At 36.6% G+C, this 15,102-nt stretch overlaps 1 protein-coding gene across 4 annotated transcripts; it reads left to right on the forward strand.

Annotated features, from left to right (window-relative positions):
• The first annotated feature begins 1,533 nt into the window (after positions 1-1,533).
• LOC112056263 (sepiapterin reductase) lies at positions 1,534-15,009 on the forward strand. 4 transcript variants are annotated; one of them, XM_024096658.2, is made up of 5 exons: positions 1,534-1,725; positions 3,911-4,033; positions 5,116-5,289; positions 11,494-11,660; positions 12,539-15,009. In XM_024096658.2, the coding sequence occupies exons 4-5, from the start codon at positions 11,505-11,507 to the stop codon at positions 12,635-12,637; spliced, it is 255 nt and encodes an 84-aa protein (XP_023952426.1). In that variant the 5' UTR covers positions 1,534-1,725; positions 3,911-4,033; positions 5,116-5,289; positions 11,494-11,504; the 3' UTR covers positions 12,638-15,009. The 4 variants fall into 4 exon arrangements, 3 of the variants coding, with proteins under 3 accessions (XP_023952426.1, XP_023952425.2, XP_052743398.1); XR_002887585.2 differs by having other exon boundaries at positions 1,573-1,725; positions 11,494-11,673; XM_024096657.2 differs by lacking the exons at positions 11,494-11,660; positions 12,539-15,009 and having other exon boundaries at positions 1,572-1,725; positions 5,116-10,195.
• The last annotated feature ends 93 nt before the right edge of the window (positions 15,010-15,102 follow it).

Consider the following 15,102-nt stretch of genomic DNA (forward strand, 5'->3'; position numbering starts at 1 on the left):
CAGACCCCTAATAACAGACACAACTCATCTAGGTAGAAAATTCTCAGGAATACGAATTAATCAAGGCCAAAACACAAGGTAGTTACTGTAAACTGTTAAGGAGTTCCCTTAATTGTCCTTGGTCTTCATCACCAAACCCCTAAATGACAGTCACAACATATCTATGTGGAAAGCTCTCATTAATACAAATTAATCAAGCCCAAACACAAGGTAACTGCTGTAAATCGCCGAGGAGTTCCCTCGGCTGTTTCATGGCTCCATCATCAGATCGATTTTAAACCTTCATGAAATTATAGTGCTTAAAAGTACTAAATGGAAAAGTATACGAACACACTATACACTCATATAATTTTCGAAAGTTCCCCTCAATTTCTCTAGGATTCCATCATCAGATCTTGACATGATGGCAATGGGACCAAATGGGGACTATACCGTTTCAAACAAAAAAAGAATTTTTGAAATCGGTCCAGGCGTCTTTAAGTAATTGGTGTACATACATAAAAAAAAAAAAATACCGACCGAATTGAGAACCTCCTCCTTTTTGAAGTCGGTTAAAAACAAGACCTCGTGATCAACGAAAAAGTGTTCAACGTGCAACGAGGAATTCTGAGTTAATTTCATAAAGTAGGTGTAAGATAAATTAATTAGTAGTGAGAACTTCAGAATGAACTTAAAATGAAAAACACCGCCCGGTAACTCGGTTCAAGCGGAAGAATTTGTGATTGAGCACAAGGGCAGCTGTAGCATAGTAAATAAGCTGTAAGTCTTTGTAGCGCCGTATTTTAATTCAGTGTTGCCAGAAGGTTACTTTTGAAACCTTTTAGGTGATTTTTTGACTGCATTGGTAACTTTTAGGTTACATTAATAAAAAGGTTACTTTTACGTGATATTTCGGAATTTTTAGAATTAACTTACAATTTCGTATATCTAAAACAGAACGGTCGTTAAATCAAGAAATGCGGACAAGATGCTCAAGAACTCATCGATGTTTCTGTGTCAATCTCACTATAAATGAAGACGTTACAATTGACGTTGCGAAATAAGTTGCAGTCACATTGAATTTCTTAAAAAAATCAAATATGAATTTAAGAAATTAACGTCTATTGTTTTTTAAATCCTTGCTCTTTAATTGTATTTTTCTTATCCCATAAGTAAAAGGCAAACAATCAGGGCCTTACTTAAGATGATTCTATTTACGAGTAAAATCTCCTTCGGTTTGTAGTAATTTAGTACTTGGCTAGTATTCGTAACAGACAGATATTAAAAAAAAAAAACAAAATTACTTTAGCCCCCAGAGGCTGAAATGGTGGTTTAGCCATGCTGTGGAACGCAAAAAGCAAGAGTAGTAGTAGTCAAAAGGTTACTTTTTACACAAAAAGGTTACTTTTTTTAATATTTCGGTTTTCGGGTAACTTCTCATAAGATCCAACTGGCAACACTGTTTTAATTATTACTCTAAGTAAGTCCATTGACGTATCTAGGATTATTTTTGACGGGCCTGCCCACTGTAACTGTAATCTTTGGGCTCAGAAAAATTAGACGTTAGAGTCAGCCAGATAAAAAATTAAAAGCAAATATTGTCAAATACAAAATGTCAATGTGATTGTGCGATGTCAATTGTCAATTTTTTTAATTCCTCGAAGCAGTGATTTAATTTTTCGCTCAAGGTTTTTCATAATCCTTTCACAAATTAATAATCGCCCATTTGGCTTTTTAGGCCTTCATGTAAGTACCTTAGAATGTAAGAAAAACAAATACAAATTACAAATGACACATTTCGATAATTCATACGACTAATTTCGTAATATTTTCGTGGACTTCGCTCGTGCGTTAGTGAAATGTTTTATGACATTGGCGGCGTAAATAAACTTCTTTTGAAAAAAAATGCCCATAAAACAATGTAGAGTGCTAGTTTTACAACAATCTTGCTTAACCGGAAAGCAGGGAAAATTAAGGTCCAAAATTAGTGGCTATCCACATAATCCATTGATCTGACTTGACAAAAAAATGTGATATTACAGCTAAGTGTTTCATAGGAATAGATCTACAAATCAATAATTGTAACATAATGGGCGCCATGGCTATTGATTGCTTACTACTTGTATAAGAATAAAGCCAAGCTACTATAGTATTTGTAGTTAAAGGTGTGTGTTATCTTTATAAGGGCTTCCCTCATGTTATATTCAATTGTATATCTTTTTTTACTTTTATTGAGAAAATATTTTCCATCCCTCATATTTTTTTGCAGCTTTCTACCCAAAATGTATACTTTACATTCAAAATTGTGATTCTATTATTTTTCTTTTTAAGTTTTTCTTACCTGAAAAGGAAATGGACTGACTAATTGTCTGTCTGTTATTTAAATTAACAATACAATATACAAATTCTAAAAATATTGCTTCTAATCTGGTAGTTATCAGTAAGTGTCTACATAGCATAGTGGATGTGACCTCTGCCTAGCCTAATTCAGAGCGTGTAGGTTTGAATCCAGCTCCAACTTTTAAGTTGTGTACTTTAAGAAATTAAATACATACCAAATGCTGAAGGAAAAGCAATGTGAGGAAACCTGGATACCTGAGAATTTTCTTAATTCTCTATTGGGCCAGTGTGGTGAAATTTTAGCCTAACCCCTCCCATTCCGAGACTCATGCTCAACAGTGAGCCGAATATGGGTTGTCAATGATGAGTCAGTGAGGCTAAGCCCAAACCAATGCTTCCACAGTGGTGATCAGATGTAATGTATGAAAACAGAAAACATTAAATGTGAACTTGAATGAAAAAAAAATATTTCTTCTGTGCTGAAGTTCTTTACACACACAAACATGTTTGTGTTCTTCTTTCCTGGGCCTATTCCGCACTTGGCCACTAGGGGTTGGCCGTTGTACGTAGGTCCATTTGGTGCTGGTCCCTGCTTGAGTCACTCCAGCCAACCGAGCTCGCTCTAGAAGCTTAGTAGTCTGTTGTTGCCGGGGATTCAATGTGTGTTGAGCGTTGTTCAGATACACCTCTGCATCTAAGCATAACATGTATTGGTGTTTCTTCTTCCTCCATGCATGCTCTACACAGAGGACTGTCGGTTATACCTAGAACCTAAATGTGAATATTTAGTGAACAGTGACCCTGTCATTTGTTCCCTTGTCATCTTACAGAAGCCTCACTCGCTTCAACAAAGTTCTGTGAGCCAAGTAGCGTAGCAAGGCTCATGCAAGCTTCATGTACAAGCTCTGATCACTTTGAGCTCTTTGACTCTGGCAAAAACTGAATATGATTGGAAGTTGAGCAAGGCGAAGTGAGGTTGCATGAAGCAAAGGGTAGTTTGTACCTACTATGGTATTCAATTAACTTTGATCAACTTCACGAGTGGTGTATTGTGGGTGTAATACATCATAGAGTCAAACCTTCTTACAAAAATAAAATATCATGTGTTTCTTTTAACTTGAGAGACACACTGAAAGGTGCTCCTGTAAAAACTTTTCTTTTTGTGTTATGAAACCCAAAAAAAGCATTTTGGTTGATTTTTTGTTTGTTTGATCTTTGTAGTGAAACTTTGTTTGGTATCAAAACAGGACCTGGATTTTAAAAATACTGTCCATAATATCAGTGAATAACTACAAGGCTACATTTCATCCTGTATTCTCATAGAAACAATTTCAAATGAAATAAAGTTCCAATGATCAATAATCACAGTATTAAATGCCGAATGTGTGTCAAATATGCTTCAATCAAGGAATATTGTAACTATAGTGTTTTTAGCATGGCTATGGTGACAGTTCATTTCACTCTTGAAATTTTGCTGCAATTGATGATAATAGTATGTATTATGAATGTTTTATGGCAACTGTCACCATACCCATGCTATCTGAAAAACACTTTAAAGAGTATTATATAATTATAATTATTTTATTTGTAGGTTTGATGGATCCCTGGGGCTGTCAAAATAATATCACATCTACTGTGCCAGAGTTTGAAGACAACTTCAAACCAGAGAAAAGTGATAAATTGGCTGATTCTGCTGAGTATTTAGCTGTTCTTGGTAAGTCATTCTATTTTACTATCATCATTCTACTACAGAGCCAAGCCCCTTCATTATGTATGAAGAGTGTATATGGAGCTGAAACTCACCGTTCAAATATGTGTTGATGGGCTTATACTGTTAAGATTGATTTGGTAACAATCAATAGCAAATGCTAACAATAATGATGGGGACCATGGACCATTCAAATTTTTTAGAATAAAAGCTTAATCTTTCATAGTGTGACCTCTTATGATTCAAAGTTCAATAGACTAACTGGAATAATGGATTAGCTTTATATGACATAATTGTATGTATTTACGAGTATTTTACACTTACATTGGAAATCATGGATGTTGTAGGGGCAGCCCCAGGCAATCCCCTGCAGAGTGTTGAATTTGACCTCTATTTGTTAGAGAATTTGACACTCAGCAGATGAATGATCCCCTGGGGGTGCCTATGAATTCTGCTGTTAATGCTTGTTCAGCATTTAACATATTGAGTGACTTGTTTGTGATATCATATTTTGTTAATTTATTATCAAGGTATATTTACTTAACTTACTTACTTAAACAAGTTCTTATCATTTAGTACCTACAAGCAATTTGCTTAAAGCTGTTGCAGCTGATTGCACAATAGTAATGAATTTAAAAAAAAAAAAAAGTTCTTATCATTTGTATATTACACGTTTATTTTCTGTACTATCATATTTTTTTTCATGTACATAAGTTTCAATGTGCATACATTATTATTTTAAATATGTATTGATGTATTGTTATTGGCTTTTTTTGGGATATTCTTATTTTGATTTTTCCTCCTTCAATTCAATGTTTAATAAAATGAACTGTTCATTTGATTTTAATTACATCATATTAAGAACTGATTGTAGTTCTTACACATTAACTACAACACAGTTTTTATCTCTGATATACCATTGGATGTTGACTTTTGAATACTCAGTTAAATAATAAGGTTATCTAATGTCATAGTTACAACAAAATGTTATACTGTTCATAAAACCGTTTGCCTTTATTCTTTCGACAATTTTATAAAGAATGGTTGTGCAATAGTTTACTTTAAAGACTTGCTTATATATTTTACAGAGAGAAAACTCGAGAAGTTGAAAAAGAAGAACAAAGTTGTGGACAATTTATCGGCGTATAGAGCAGATTGTATCGACCGGTTGATCAGAGAGGGCTGTGACTTGGACCCTGTCATTGGAGACACAGAATCTGAGAAACTACTTCAAGAATAACCGCTTGACATTGTGAACCCTTGTAAGTAGTCATGGCATCATCATCGACCAACATAGACCTTTCAGAACCATCCTTCTGCGTTGTGTCGGGAGCTTCTCAAGGTATAGGTCGAGCTATCGCTGTGGAAATCGCCAAATGCCTCGGACCCGATTCCCTCATGCTGTTGCTAGCACGAAACAATGAAGAACTCGCTGTAACAGCTGGTTTATGTGAGTCAGAGAATGTCAAAGTTGTTTGCAATGCTGTTGATTTGTCAACTGCAACAGAGGAGCTGATGATGGATATCCTCCAAGGAGCCATATCTGGACGTCAAGTTGACGAGTTTGCCCACGCTCTAATTTTCCATAATGTTGGGTCCCTTGGCAATTTGGCAATCGAGACGTCCCGTATGGAGAATATACAAGAGCTTCGTAAATATTACGACCTGAACGTATTCAAAGTGATATCGCTTAACACTCAGTTCCTCAAACTGTTTGAAGAGTTCGAGGAGAAGGTCATAATTGTTAATATAACATCTCTGTGCGCTATCAAACCTATGGGAGGCATGGCTTACTATTGCAGTGGCAAAGCTGCCCGTGAAATGTATTTCAGAGTTTTGGCTGAGGAGAAAAAGCAAATCAAAGTCCTGAATTACTCTCCTGGGCCGGTGGAAACGGCTATGATTGACAATGTCCTGGAGGAGGCCATTAACGAGAATCTCAGGGATGTTTTCACGTCCTTCAGAAACCAAGGCACTCTGTTGAAACCAGAGATTACTGCCAAAAAATGTGTCAAAGTTTTGCTCTCGGGCAAATTTTCTCCTGGAGAACATGTCGATTATTTTGACGATGAGTAATGTTACAATTTCTCATTTTGTAAACTCGTAATCTCTTGAATATTACATAAATTGATATAGGATCTCTACAAACTATTAGCAGAACAAATTAAAATGATGAAATATATATTCTAAAATAAGATTTTGTTTAGATGTTTGATGATGGTGAAAATTTTTTAATGATTTTTATTTTGACATCTGTTCCCAATATCCCGTAAAAATATGTAATTTTCAATGCAAAATCTATTTAGCAGTTTTTATGTGGTTCTTTTTAAACAAATATTTTTTTTATTTTATAGTTCAGTATAAGTTATATTTGTTTCAATTCTCTTCTTTAAATAAAATTTAAAATTTAAATTTTTACATATGTTTAAATTTGTTCTGCTACACTTTTGTATATGTTAAAATTGGTGTTACAAAATTGTATACTCATAAAGAACAACTGATGCTGCAAATACTCAAAATTATTCAAATTCATAACATTCCATTAATTAGTATAATATAGAAAATTTAGTAACTCTCATATCATATAAATTATTATTATAGATGTATAAAGGTGAGTTCAGATTATAGAAAATGTTATATAACATTTAAACAAACATTGTTTATCTGTATTATTAAGAGAGATATAACAAAAACTAACATATTTAGGTGGTTTGATAATAATTAGAAATATAGTAATAGCATGACCAAACAAAATATCCAAATTGGCCACAAATATCTTTAGCAATCTGTTTTGTATGCTTATTGTAAGAAATTAGTTCCCTTTTTTGGCCGCAACTTTATCATACATGTTTATTATTTTTACAGTCGAGTCAAACTATATAAGGACTTATCACTGATGTCTATATATTGGATATTATTATTGAACACGAAATGAAAATGAAAATGAAATTTTTGTTTTAAATAATAGGGCTGAGACCTTCTTTTAGGTAAATACCTGTGTCAGAAGGTCTCGCTCTTCCTTTATAAACATCATTGTCGTAACTTTTACATTATTGTTAAACATTGATTTTTTAAATTACTAAACTTGTGTCTTGGTAACATTTTTTAGATTTATCTGTCAATTAAAATTTCTACATAATTGAAATATGTTATATAACCATGTTGTATAACAATTCGTAATGTGAACTCACCCTAATATTTGTTGCTTTGATAACAAACTGGTAGGCTATGGCTATAACGTGTAGTAGATTGTTGTTTGTGTTGTTTCTTATGTACGTTTTCTACTTGTCTGTGTTGTTGTCTGCGTTTACACCTTGACACAGCTCAACAAAAGAAAATGATTTTCTTGCTCAAGTTATAATTGTTTTTTTTTAATAAATTTTTCAGTACTTTAGTGATAAATTGATGGCCTGGATGGCCGGATGGAGGTCCTGGGTTCGATCCCCGGCTGGGCCGATTGAGGTTTTCTTAATTGGTCCAGGTCTGACTAGTGGGAGGCTTCGGCCGCGGTTAGTTACCGGCAAAGACGTACCGCCAAGGGATTTAGCATTCCGGTACTATGCCGTATAGAAACCGAAAGGGGTGTGGATTTTCTTCCTTTTCCTAAATAGTTAGCCCGCTTCCATCTTAGATTGCATCATCACTTACCATCAGGTGAAATTGTAGTCAAGGGCTAACTTTTACTAACTAATTAAAAAAAATCATAATCATAATCAGGTTCTTGTTTCTTAGCCCGACTTACTTCTACAGATAATCATAGATAACTTATCTCAAGAAAACTTGATTATTTCAAGATTCTGTCTTTTAAGACAATCCTCGTTAAAACAGGAAAGTTAGTTCACAAGGAAAACTATGATTTCTAAAGTCTTTAATGTTTTTAAAACATCCCTTGTGGAAAATGTTTGTGTTGATTATTCGAGCTGTACTACATTCCAAATATATTTATAAGAGTTCCTGTATTTATGTTATCTACTGTTAAATATAAGTATAAAGTTTCTAATGTACCTATTTGTACTATAAACCTGATTGCATATTACAGGACACACCAATTAATTAAGCACATTTTTTCACCGACTTAAAAAGTATGATATAGTCCTTTTAAGCAATTCATTAAAAAAAAACTTTATAAAACATTACTAGTTTTAGAAGATTGTTATATTTTGGGGCCCTTTTTTAGTTCATTATCCTTAATAAAATATCTTTTGCGCACCACGACTTCTAAAGACAAAAACATAGGTTTTCTGTTGTTTTCGATTCCGCCGCTATTGGTCAACATTTGTCTTTCTCTCGACTCGAGGAGTCGTGGTGAACATCATAGGCCTACTGGAAAGTGTAATCTGTAATATGTAGTCAGTAGAAGGTTTTTTAAAGCAAGCGAGACGAGATAGGTTAAAATAATACTTTACTAGCACCAGGAGTTCGTAAAATTTTGTTTTTCACACATCTCGCGGGAACTATGCTTCCATCTTAGATTGCGTCATCTCTTACCATCCGGTGAGATTGTAGTCAAAGGCTAACTTGTAAAGAATAAAAACAAAAAAAAAGGAGTTTGTAATATTTTGTTTTACACGCATCCACAGAAAAGATATTACAACCAGTAGTTGGACTTCATACTAGAGGTCGAAACGCGAGCTATACCTACGCTCCTTGAACATGGGGTGATCGTAGGGTGAAGACAGTCGCGACTGTGCCGCGGTGACGAACGAACGCACGGTGTATTAACAGAGTAAAGTGTATTAATAGTATTAGATTTTTTTAATTATGACCAGTAGGACTGCGCGGGTGTGAAGTCGTACGCGCTGGGCATCGTTACCCCCCTCCCGGACCGCGCCGACCTTCGGGAGTGTTACGAACAAATTTGCCAAGCACACATACTGATAAATGATATGTCATTAGACTCGTCTAGATAGGCCGAGTGTCACTGGGTAACTTAGTTCTTAAAAAATCAAAATGGCGGATTTTATGCACTTTAATGTGCAAGCTCATAAAACTTTTGCTCAGCTTGGCATTGGTGACAAGAATTTTAACCGACTTACAAAAAGAATCGTATCGTATTTACAGCGATATTTCCGTCATTTGTAAACCGTTTCTTTTTTGTTTGGATGAATATTCTTTCAGGTTAGTCCCATTTTTTTCATGTCAGGATCTGATAATGGCATCCTAGAGAAATCTAGGGGAACTATCGTATCGTAGGGACAATTAGTGCGTTTGTTCATTGTTTCATTATCTATTTTAAATCACTACAATTTCATGAAGGTATTTATCTTTTTTTTTATTTGTTCACGTAGTGTGGAGGTAATACCTAGATGGCATCACCGAAATAAATATGTTTAAGAATACGACCAATCCTTCAAGATCATTGACGTAGTATCAGCCTTAATTAAATCAACCAATCAAAAAACACGCATTTTTATTTATCACTTCCCATTTTACTACAATTTACAAAGTATTTTATTTGTTTATATTTAAATAAGTTTATTTACAATCACAAAACTAAGTGGAAACACAAAGTTAGCAAATGTAATTAAATTGCTGCATGCGGGCAGCCCTATGACATGTTTACGTACCGCGCGGCTGTAGGTATTTATTTCAAAAATACGGCCGAGTTATTATACTGCTTGTAATATCTTTACTGTGACGCATCCCGCGGGATCTATGGGGTTTTTTGGGATCAAAAGTAGCCTATTTTGATCCAGGGTATGTTATTTTTATGTTCCAAATTTCAGCCCAATCAGATCAGTAGTTGCGACGTGAAGGAGTTATAAACATACACACTTTGGCTGGTGGAAGGCTTCGGTCGTGGCTAATTACCACACTACCGGCAAAGAAGGCCAAGCGATTTAGTGTTCCGGTACGATGTCGTGTAGAAACTGAAAGGAGTGTGGATTTTCATCCTCCTCCTAACAAGTTAGCCCGCTTTCATCTTAGATTAGGTAGATAGGGCTTACTTGTAAAGAATAAAAAAAAAATATTACACACAATCTTTCACCTTTATAATATAAGTGTGATGTGATGAAAAAAATTATTAAAAAAGTTTTAATGGTATTTTTTTTTTATCTTCTCTTGCTGGCTTGCTTTAGAAAACGTTCTTATTTATGTCTATATTATATGTGTGTATCGAAATATATTATGAATGCAATTCATATTAATAAAGTGCTTGAATTGGAATTATTGTGTGTTTTCATACCCCGTTTTATGTTTTGTTATTTCAATATCCAAATGAGTTACATTCATAAGTTATTTGAGTTTTTTTTTATAAGTTATTTTTTTTTTTAGTTCGTTTAATAACACGTACCTATACACTCTAAAAGGTCTAAAAGATATCCCAAGAGGAAAGTGCTTTGCTTCTGGACAAACTACTATTCAAAATGTCATGAAAATCGGTTGAGTATTTAGTTTAGGTGTGAGAGTGTAACAAACATAATCACAACTGTCTAGTGAACTAGTTACTTAGAAGTCTTAACTCTCAACCCTACCAGAAAGAAAGACCAAAGACATCTTTATTTAATCGCTAGCAGACGCCTCGCGGCTTTATTTGCCTAGTTCCCGTAAAAGTACGGGGATGAAATATAGCCTATGTTACTCGCTGATAATGTGGCTTTCACTGGCTGAAAGAATTTATAAAATCGGTTGAAAGCTCACTTTTAATATACATATAGGTAAGTATAAGTATGGATATAGGTGTCTCGATAGCTCCATGGTTAAGGCTTGTAAAGACTTGACTTCGAAAGGTTAAGGGTTCGATTCCCGACCGTTGGACTAAGCATATAACAGACATCCACGTGGTAAACTTTTAACAACCACCATTAGTACATACGAGTATCAACTCTGAAAAGGATCGTCATCTAGTTCGTGAGCTTGTGTCGAGATTACGCTACGATTTTGATTAGTGTACGCTGCACTAAGGAGTTTCATACAAACAATACTGCCCCCCAGCCAAGTGGCACGTCGATTCTCTTTCTACGATCGCTAACGCTACGAAAACTATAAAGATGTATGGGAATAACAGATCTTGATCACGTGACCTGTCGATAGCAAATGTCATTTCCATACATCTTTCTAGGTTTCGAAGCGTTAGCGATCGTAGAAAGAGAATCGACGTGCCACTTGGCTAGGAGGGCAAGACGGCTTGAGTCGATACGGTGACGTGACGATCTTATTCCGAGTTGATACGTGTGTTATGACCCTAAAAGTTCTTACAGATAACAGTGGATGTACAACGGCTGGTAGATGATGATAGATAGACCTTTAAGGGTCAAAGAAAGCTTAGATTACCTACTTGGTGATAAATGTGTGTTAGCTTATTCACAAGTTTTATCTTTGTTATTGGACATCAAGTAAGAATGTGAAACACTTACCTACTATTTACTATATATACTACACTTATCAGTGCTGAAACCAACCCTTAATTAAAAAAATACAACATTAAACTGCTTAGACACTGCGTAATAAATGATATTCCACAGATGTAATCGCAATGGGTCGCAAGAGCCTGTTCATCTTCCTGATGAGCCTGGCGTGGAAGTGCCGCTTCAGCATGCCGCTGCTGCTGAGCGGCACCGTGGCGCTGCTGGGGCAGGCGTGGATGTTCCAGATCAGAGTGCACACCGTGCATCGGCTGCACGACAACGAGGTGCGTTTATATTGTAAGTGTCACTGTAGCATACTGGGCTGCTGAGCGGCACCGTGGCGCTGTTGGGTCAGGCGTGGATGTTCCAGGTCAGAGTGCACACCGTGCATCGGCTGCATGACAACGAGGTGCGTTTATATTGTAATTGTCTCTGTAGCATACTGCTGAGCGGCACCAAGATGCTGCTGGGGCAGGCGGAGATGTACTAGATCAGAGTGCACACCGTGCATCGGCTGCATGACAACGAGGTGCGTTTATATTGTAATTGTCTCTGTAGCATACTGGTGCTGCTGAGCGGCACCAAGATGCTGCTGGGGCAGGCGTAGATGTACTAGATCAGAGTGCACACCGTGCATCGGCTGCATGACAACGAGGTGCGTTTATATTGTAATTGTCTCTGTAGCATACTGCTGCTGCTGAGCGGCACCAAGACGCTGCTGGGGCAGGCGTGGATGTTCAGAATGCACACCGTGCATCAGCTGCATGGCAACGAGGTGCGTTTATATTGTTAGTGTCACTGTAGCATACTGCTGCTGAGCGGCACCGTGGCGCTGCTGGGGCAGGCGTGGATGTTTAGAATGTAAACCGTGCATCGACTGCATGACAACGAGGTGCGTTTATATTGTTAGTGTCACTGTAGCATGCCGCTGCTGCTGAGCGGCACCGTGGCGCTGCTGGGCGGCACCGTGGTACAGATAATATATATAGTGTAGACTGTAGAGCAACCAGAGCAAATAATTCTATGGTTTTGTCGAGTCCAAATGGACGACTGATATAAAGTACCTTACATTCATCCATGTTTATGACACAAATTTCAAATTGTGGAAATCGAACCTATGAACCCACTACGCAAATTGACAATAAAGGAAATCTGCTTCCAGTTGGCGTATTACGACGAGAATGAAGATGAAGACGACTCGTGGGAGACAGAGTCCACGGACTCCTGGGAGACCATCGTGGAGGAGGTGGCTTACGGGTGACGCACTGGAATATTCGCTACGGACTATTACGCAACGGTAATAAAGGGAACTATGTATGTGATATTTTTTGTGGTAATCTTATCAAAATGGGCTCGACAAGTTAACATACGTAGACAGAAAAGTAAATAGACATAGCTGTATAATCCATCGTATTCCCTGAAAAAATACATGTCATAGCAACATAGTGTTATCGTCTATGGTTTGAGGATTTGGAATTAAACACCTGGTGACTCGTACAAGACTTTATTCCACTCTCACACACAATACACACTCCAGTTTAGGCAATTCGTTGTCCAAAATCGTAGCCGAGTTCACTATTGTTCACTTGTATCGCTGGTATCACTTACAGTACGTTTCATGTAGGATGGTGCGGGTGACAGTTCGTTTCACTCTTGAAAGTTTGCCGCGATTTACAATAATAATTCGTAATATAAACGTCATATAGGCGACTGTCACCGGACCCATGCTATCTGAAAAACACTTTAATGTTACTTCGCTTCGCTCTGAAAGTCAAAAGTGTCGGTTGCGTATTTAAACCCGTTACAATAATTCTAGACTATTCTGGGAACTTCTACATACGTGTTGTTTATTCCACGAAATTCGACAATAACAAAAGATAAATCGATGTAAACAACTATAAGGGGCGAGGGATTATGGACCTTATGTTTTTAGTAATAGGGTACTTAGTAACAAAATTATGAAAAATATCTTATGGATTCTAAAGAAGCGTGACAAGGTGATCTTTCGTGCCAAGATGCGTGTCATTGTTTCTGGTGACGATGATCCAGAAAAGTTAAAATTGTAATTATTAACGGACTTTTGTGCTTCTATTAAAACGTATTGTGACTTTTTTCAAATTATGATCAACCTTAAAATATATATTGTCTATTTACTTCTTCGTCTACGCATACTCGTACATTATATGGTTTATACAATGAAAATATCCAATTTCAAATACCTTGTACTTTACTATAATCTTTTGATAATGTTATGATTAAAAAAAGAAATGAATTTGCTATAAAAAAGGTTGCTCAATGCATCACAAGTTATCTACAAGTATGTAAATTATTTTTTTGTCTGACAATTCTAACATATTCATACACTGCTAGTATTACATTGGTTGGCATCTTTGCCGTGTAGATACCGTCAGATGTCGTAGAATAAAGTTGTACTTCTTCCTAACTCGCTTCCTTATTAGACGTTTTGTCACTTATAGCGTCCGCACCGAGATATTGTGTTTGTGAAGTTAGCGACAAATGACTGCGCAATCTATACTAATATTATAAACTGAAGAGTTTGTTTGTTTGATTGAACGCGCTAATCTCAGGAACTACTGGTCCGATTTCAAAAATTCTTTCAGTGTTAGATAGTCCATTTATCGAGGAAGGCTATATTATTTATATTACCCCCCGTATTCCTACGGGAACGGGAACCACGTCGCGCGGCGTCAGCTAGTGAATCAATAACGGTACGTTCGGTTCGCGTCTGTACGAATGCGCATACTCATTGCGCGGCTAACTTCACAAACATAAAGATCCGTGGCGAACATTATACAAATTATGCTTATAATGCGTACAACGCAGGGGCGTAGTTACCGCTGTATCAATGATACGGGGCCTCCGGACTACAGGGGCCCCGTAAGTGTAAAAGCAAAAATTGGAAAAAAAAATATTAACAATCTTTCTTAATCTGGTGCTTCCTGGAGAAATAAAACATAAATAAAAAACTAAAGAGATTTTCGGGATTTGCCGCTCGTCTATTGGGCCTCTCAACTATTTTGATACAAGGCCTCTCCAAGGCAAGGTACGCCACTGGTACAACGATATTATCTCGTGAACTTTAGAGACAAAATGTCGACCAATGGCGGCAGAGTAGTCCCGTCTCTTACGTCCCAACGCAACGAAAGAGATACTGATATTTCCGGTTGCGCTGATATTGGTGGACATTTGTCTATTTCTCTTTAAGGTATACGTCGTTTGTAGGCATGTTAGGTCTGTAGTCTGGCAAGTTCGTTGATGACACTCCCATGATATGCGGGCGACGGGGGGGAAAGACTGGGCGGGTGTGAAATCGTGCGCGCGGGAAAGTGAGGTGCATGAGTCGTGGATTTTTCATTCATCGCTACACGCCCCCCCGGCCCGCGCGGACCATTATGAGTGTTACGACCGAAGTTGCCAAGCTATAGAGGTGAGAACTGAGATCGCAGAACATTAACTTGTCGTAGAATAACAATAAATAATTAGTAATACTCATATGTCACAGACAAATATCTAATGGATAGATTATAGATAGATTATTAAAAATGGTTGTAATCTATGGTTAACGACTACTCGGGGCTGTGTGATATGAAATAAAATATACTTTGTAATATATATATTTAGTTTTATTTTTCGTAATTCCTTGATAAAAGTATACATACATCATTTATATACAGACAAACATATTAACAACAAACATATCAAACT

Source organism: Bicyclus anynana, chromosome 19 (genome assembly GCF_947172395.1).
Source record: "Bicyclus anynana chromosome 19, ilBicAnyn1.1, whole genome shotgun sequence".
NCBI classification, from domain to species: Eukaryota; Metazoa; Arthropoda; class Insecta; order Lepidoptera; family Nymphalidae; genus Bicyclus; species Bicyclus anynana.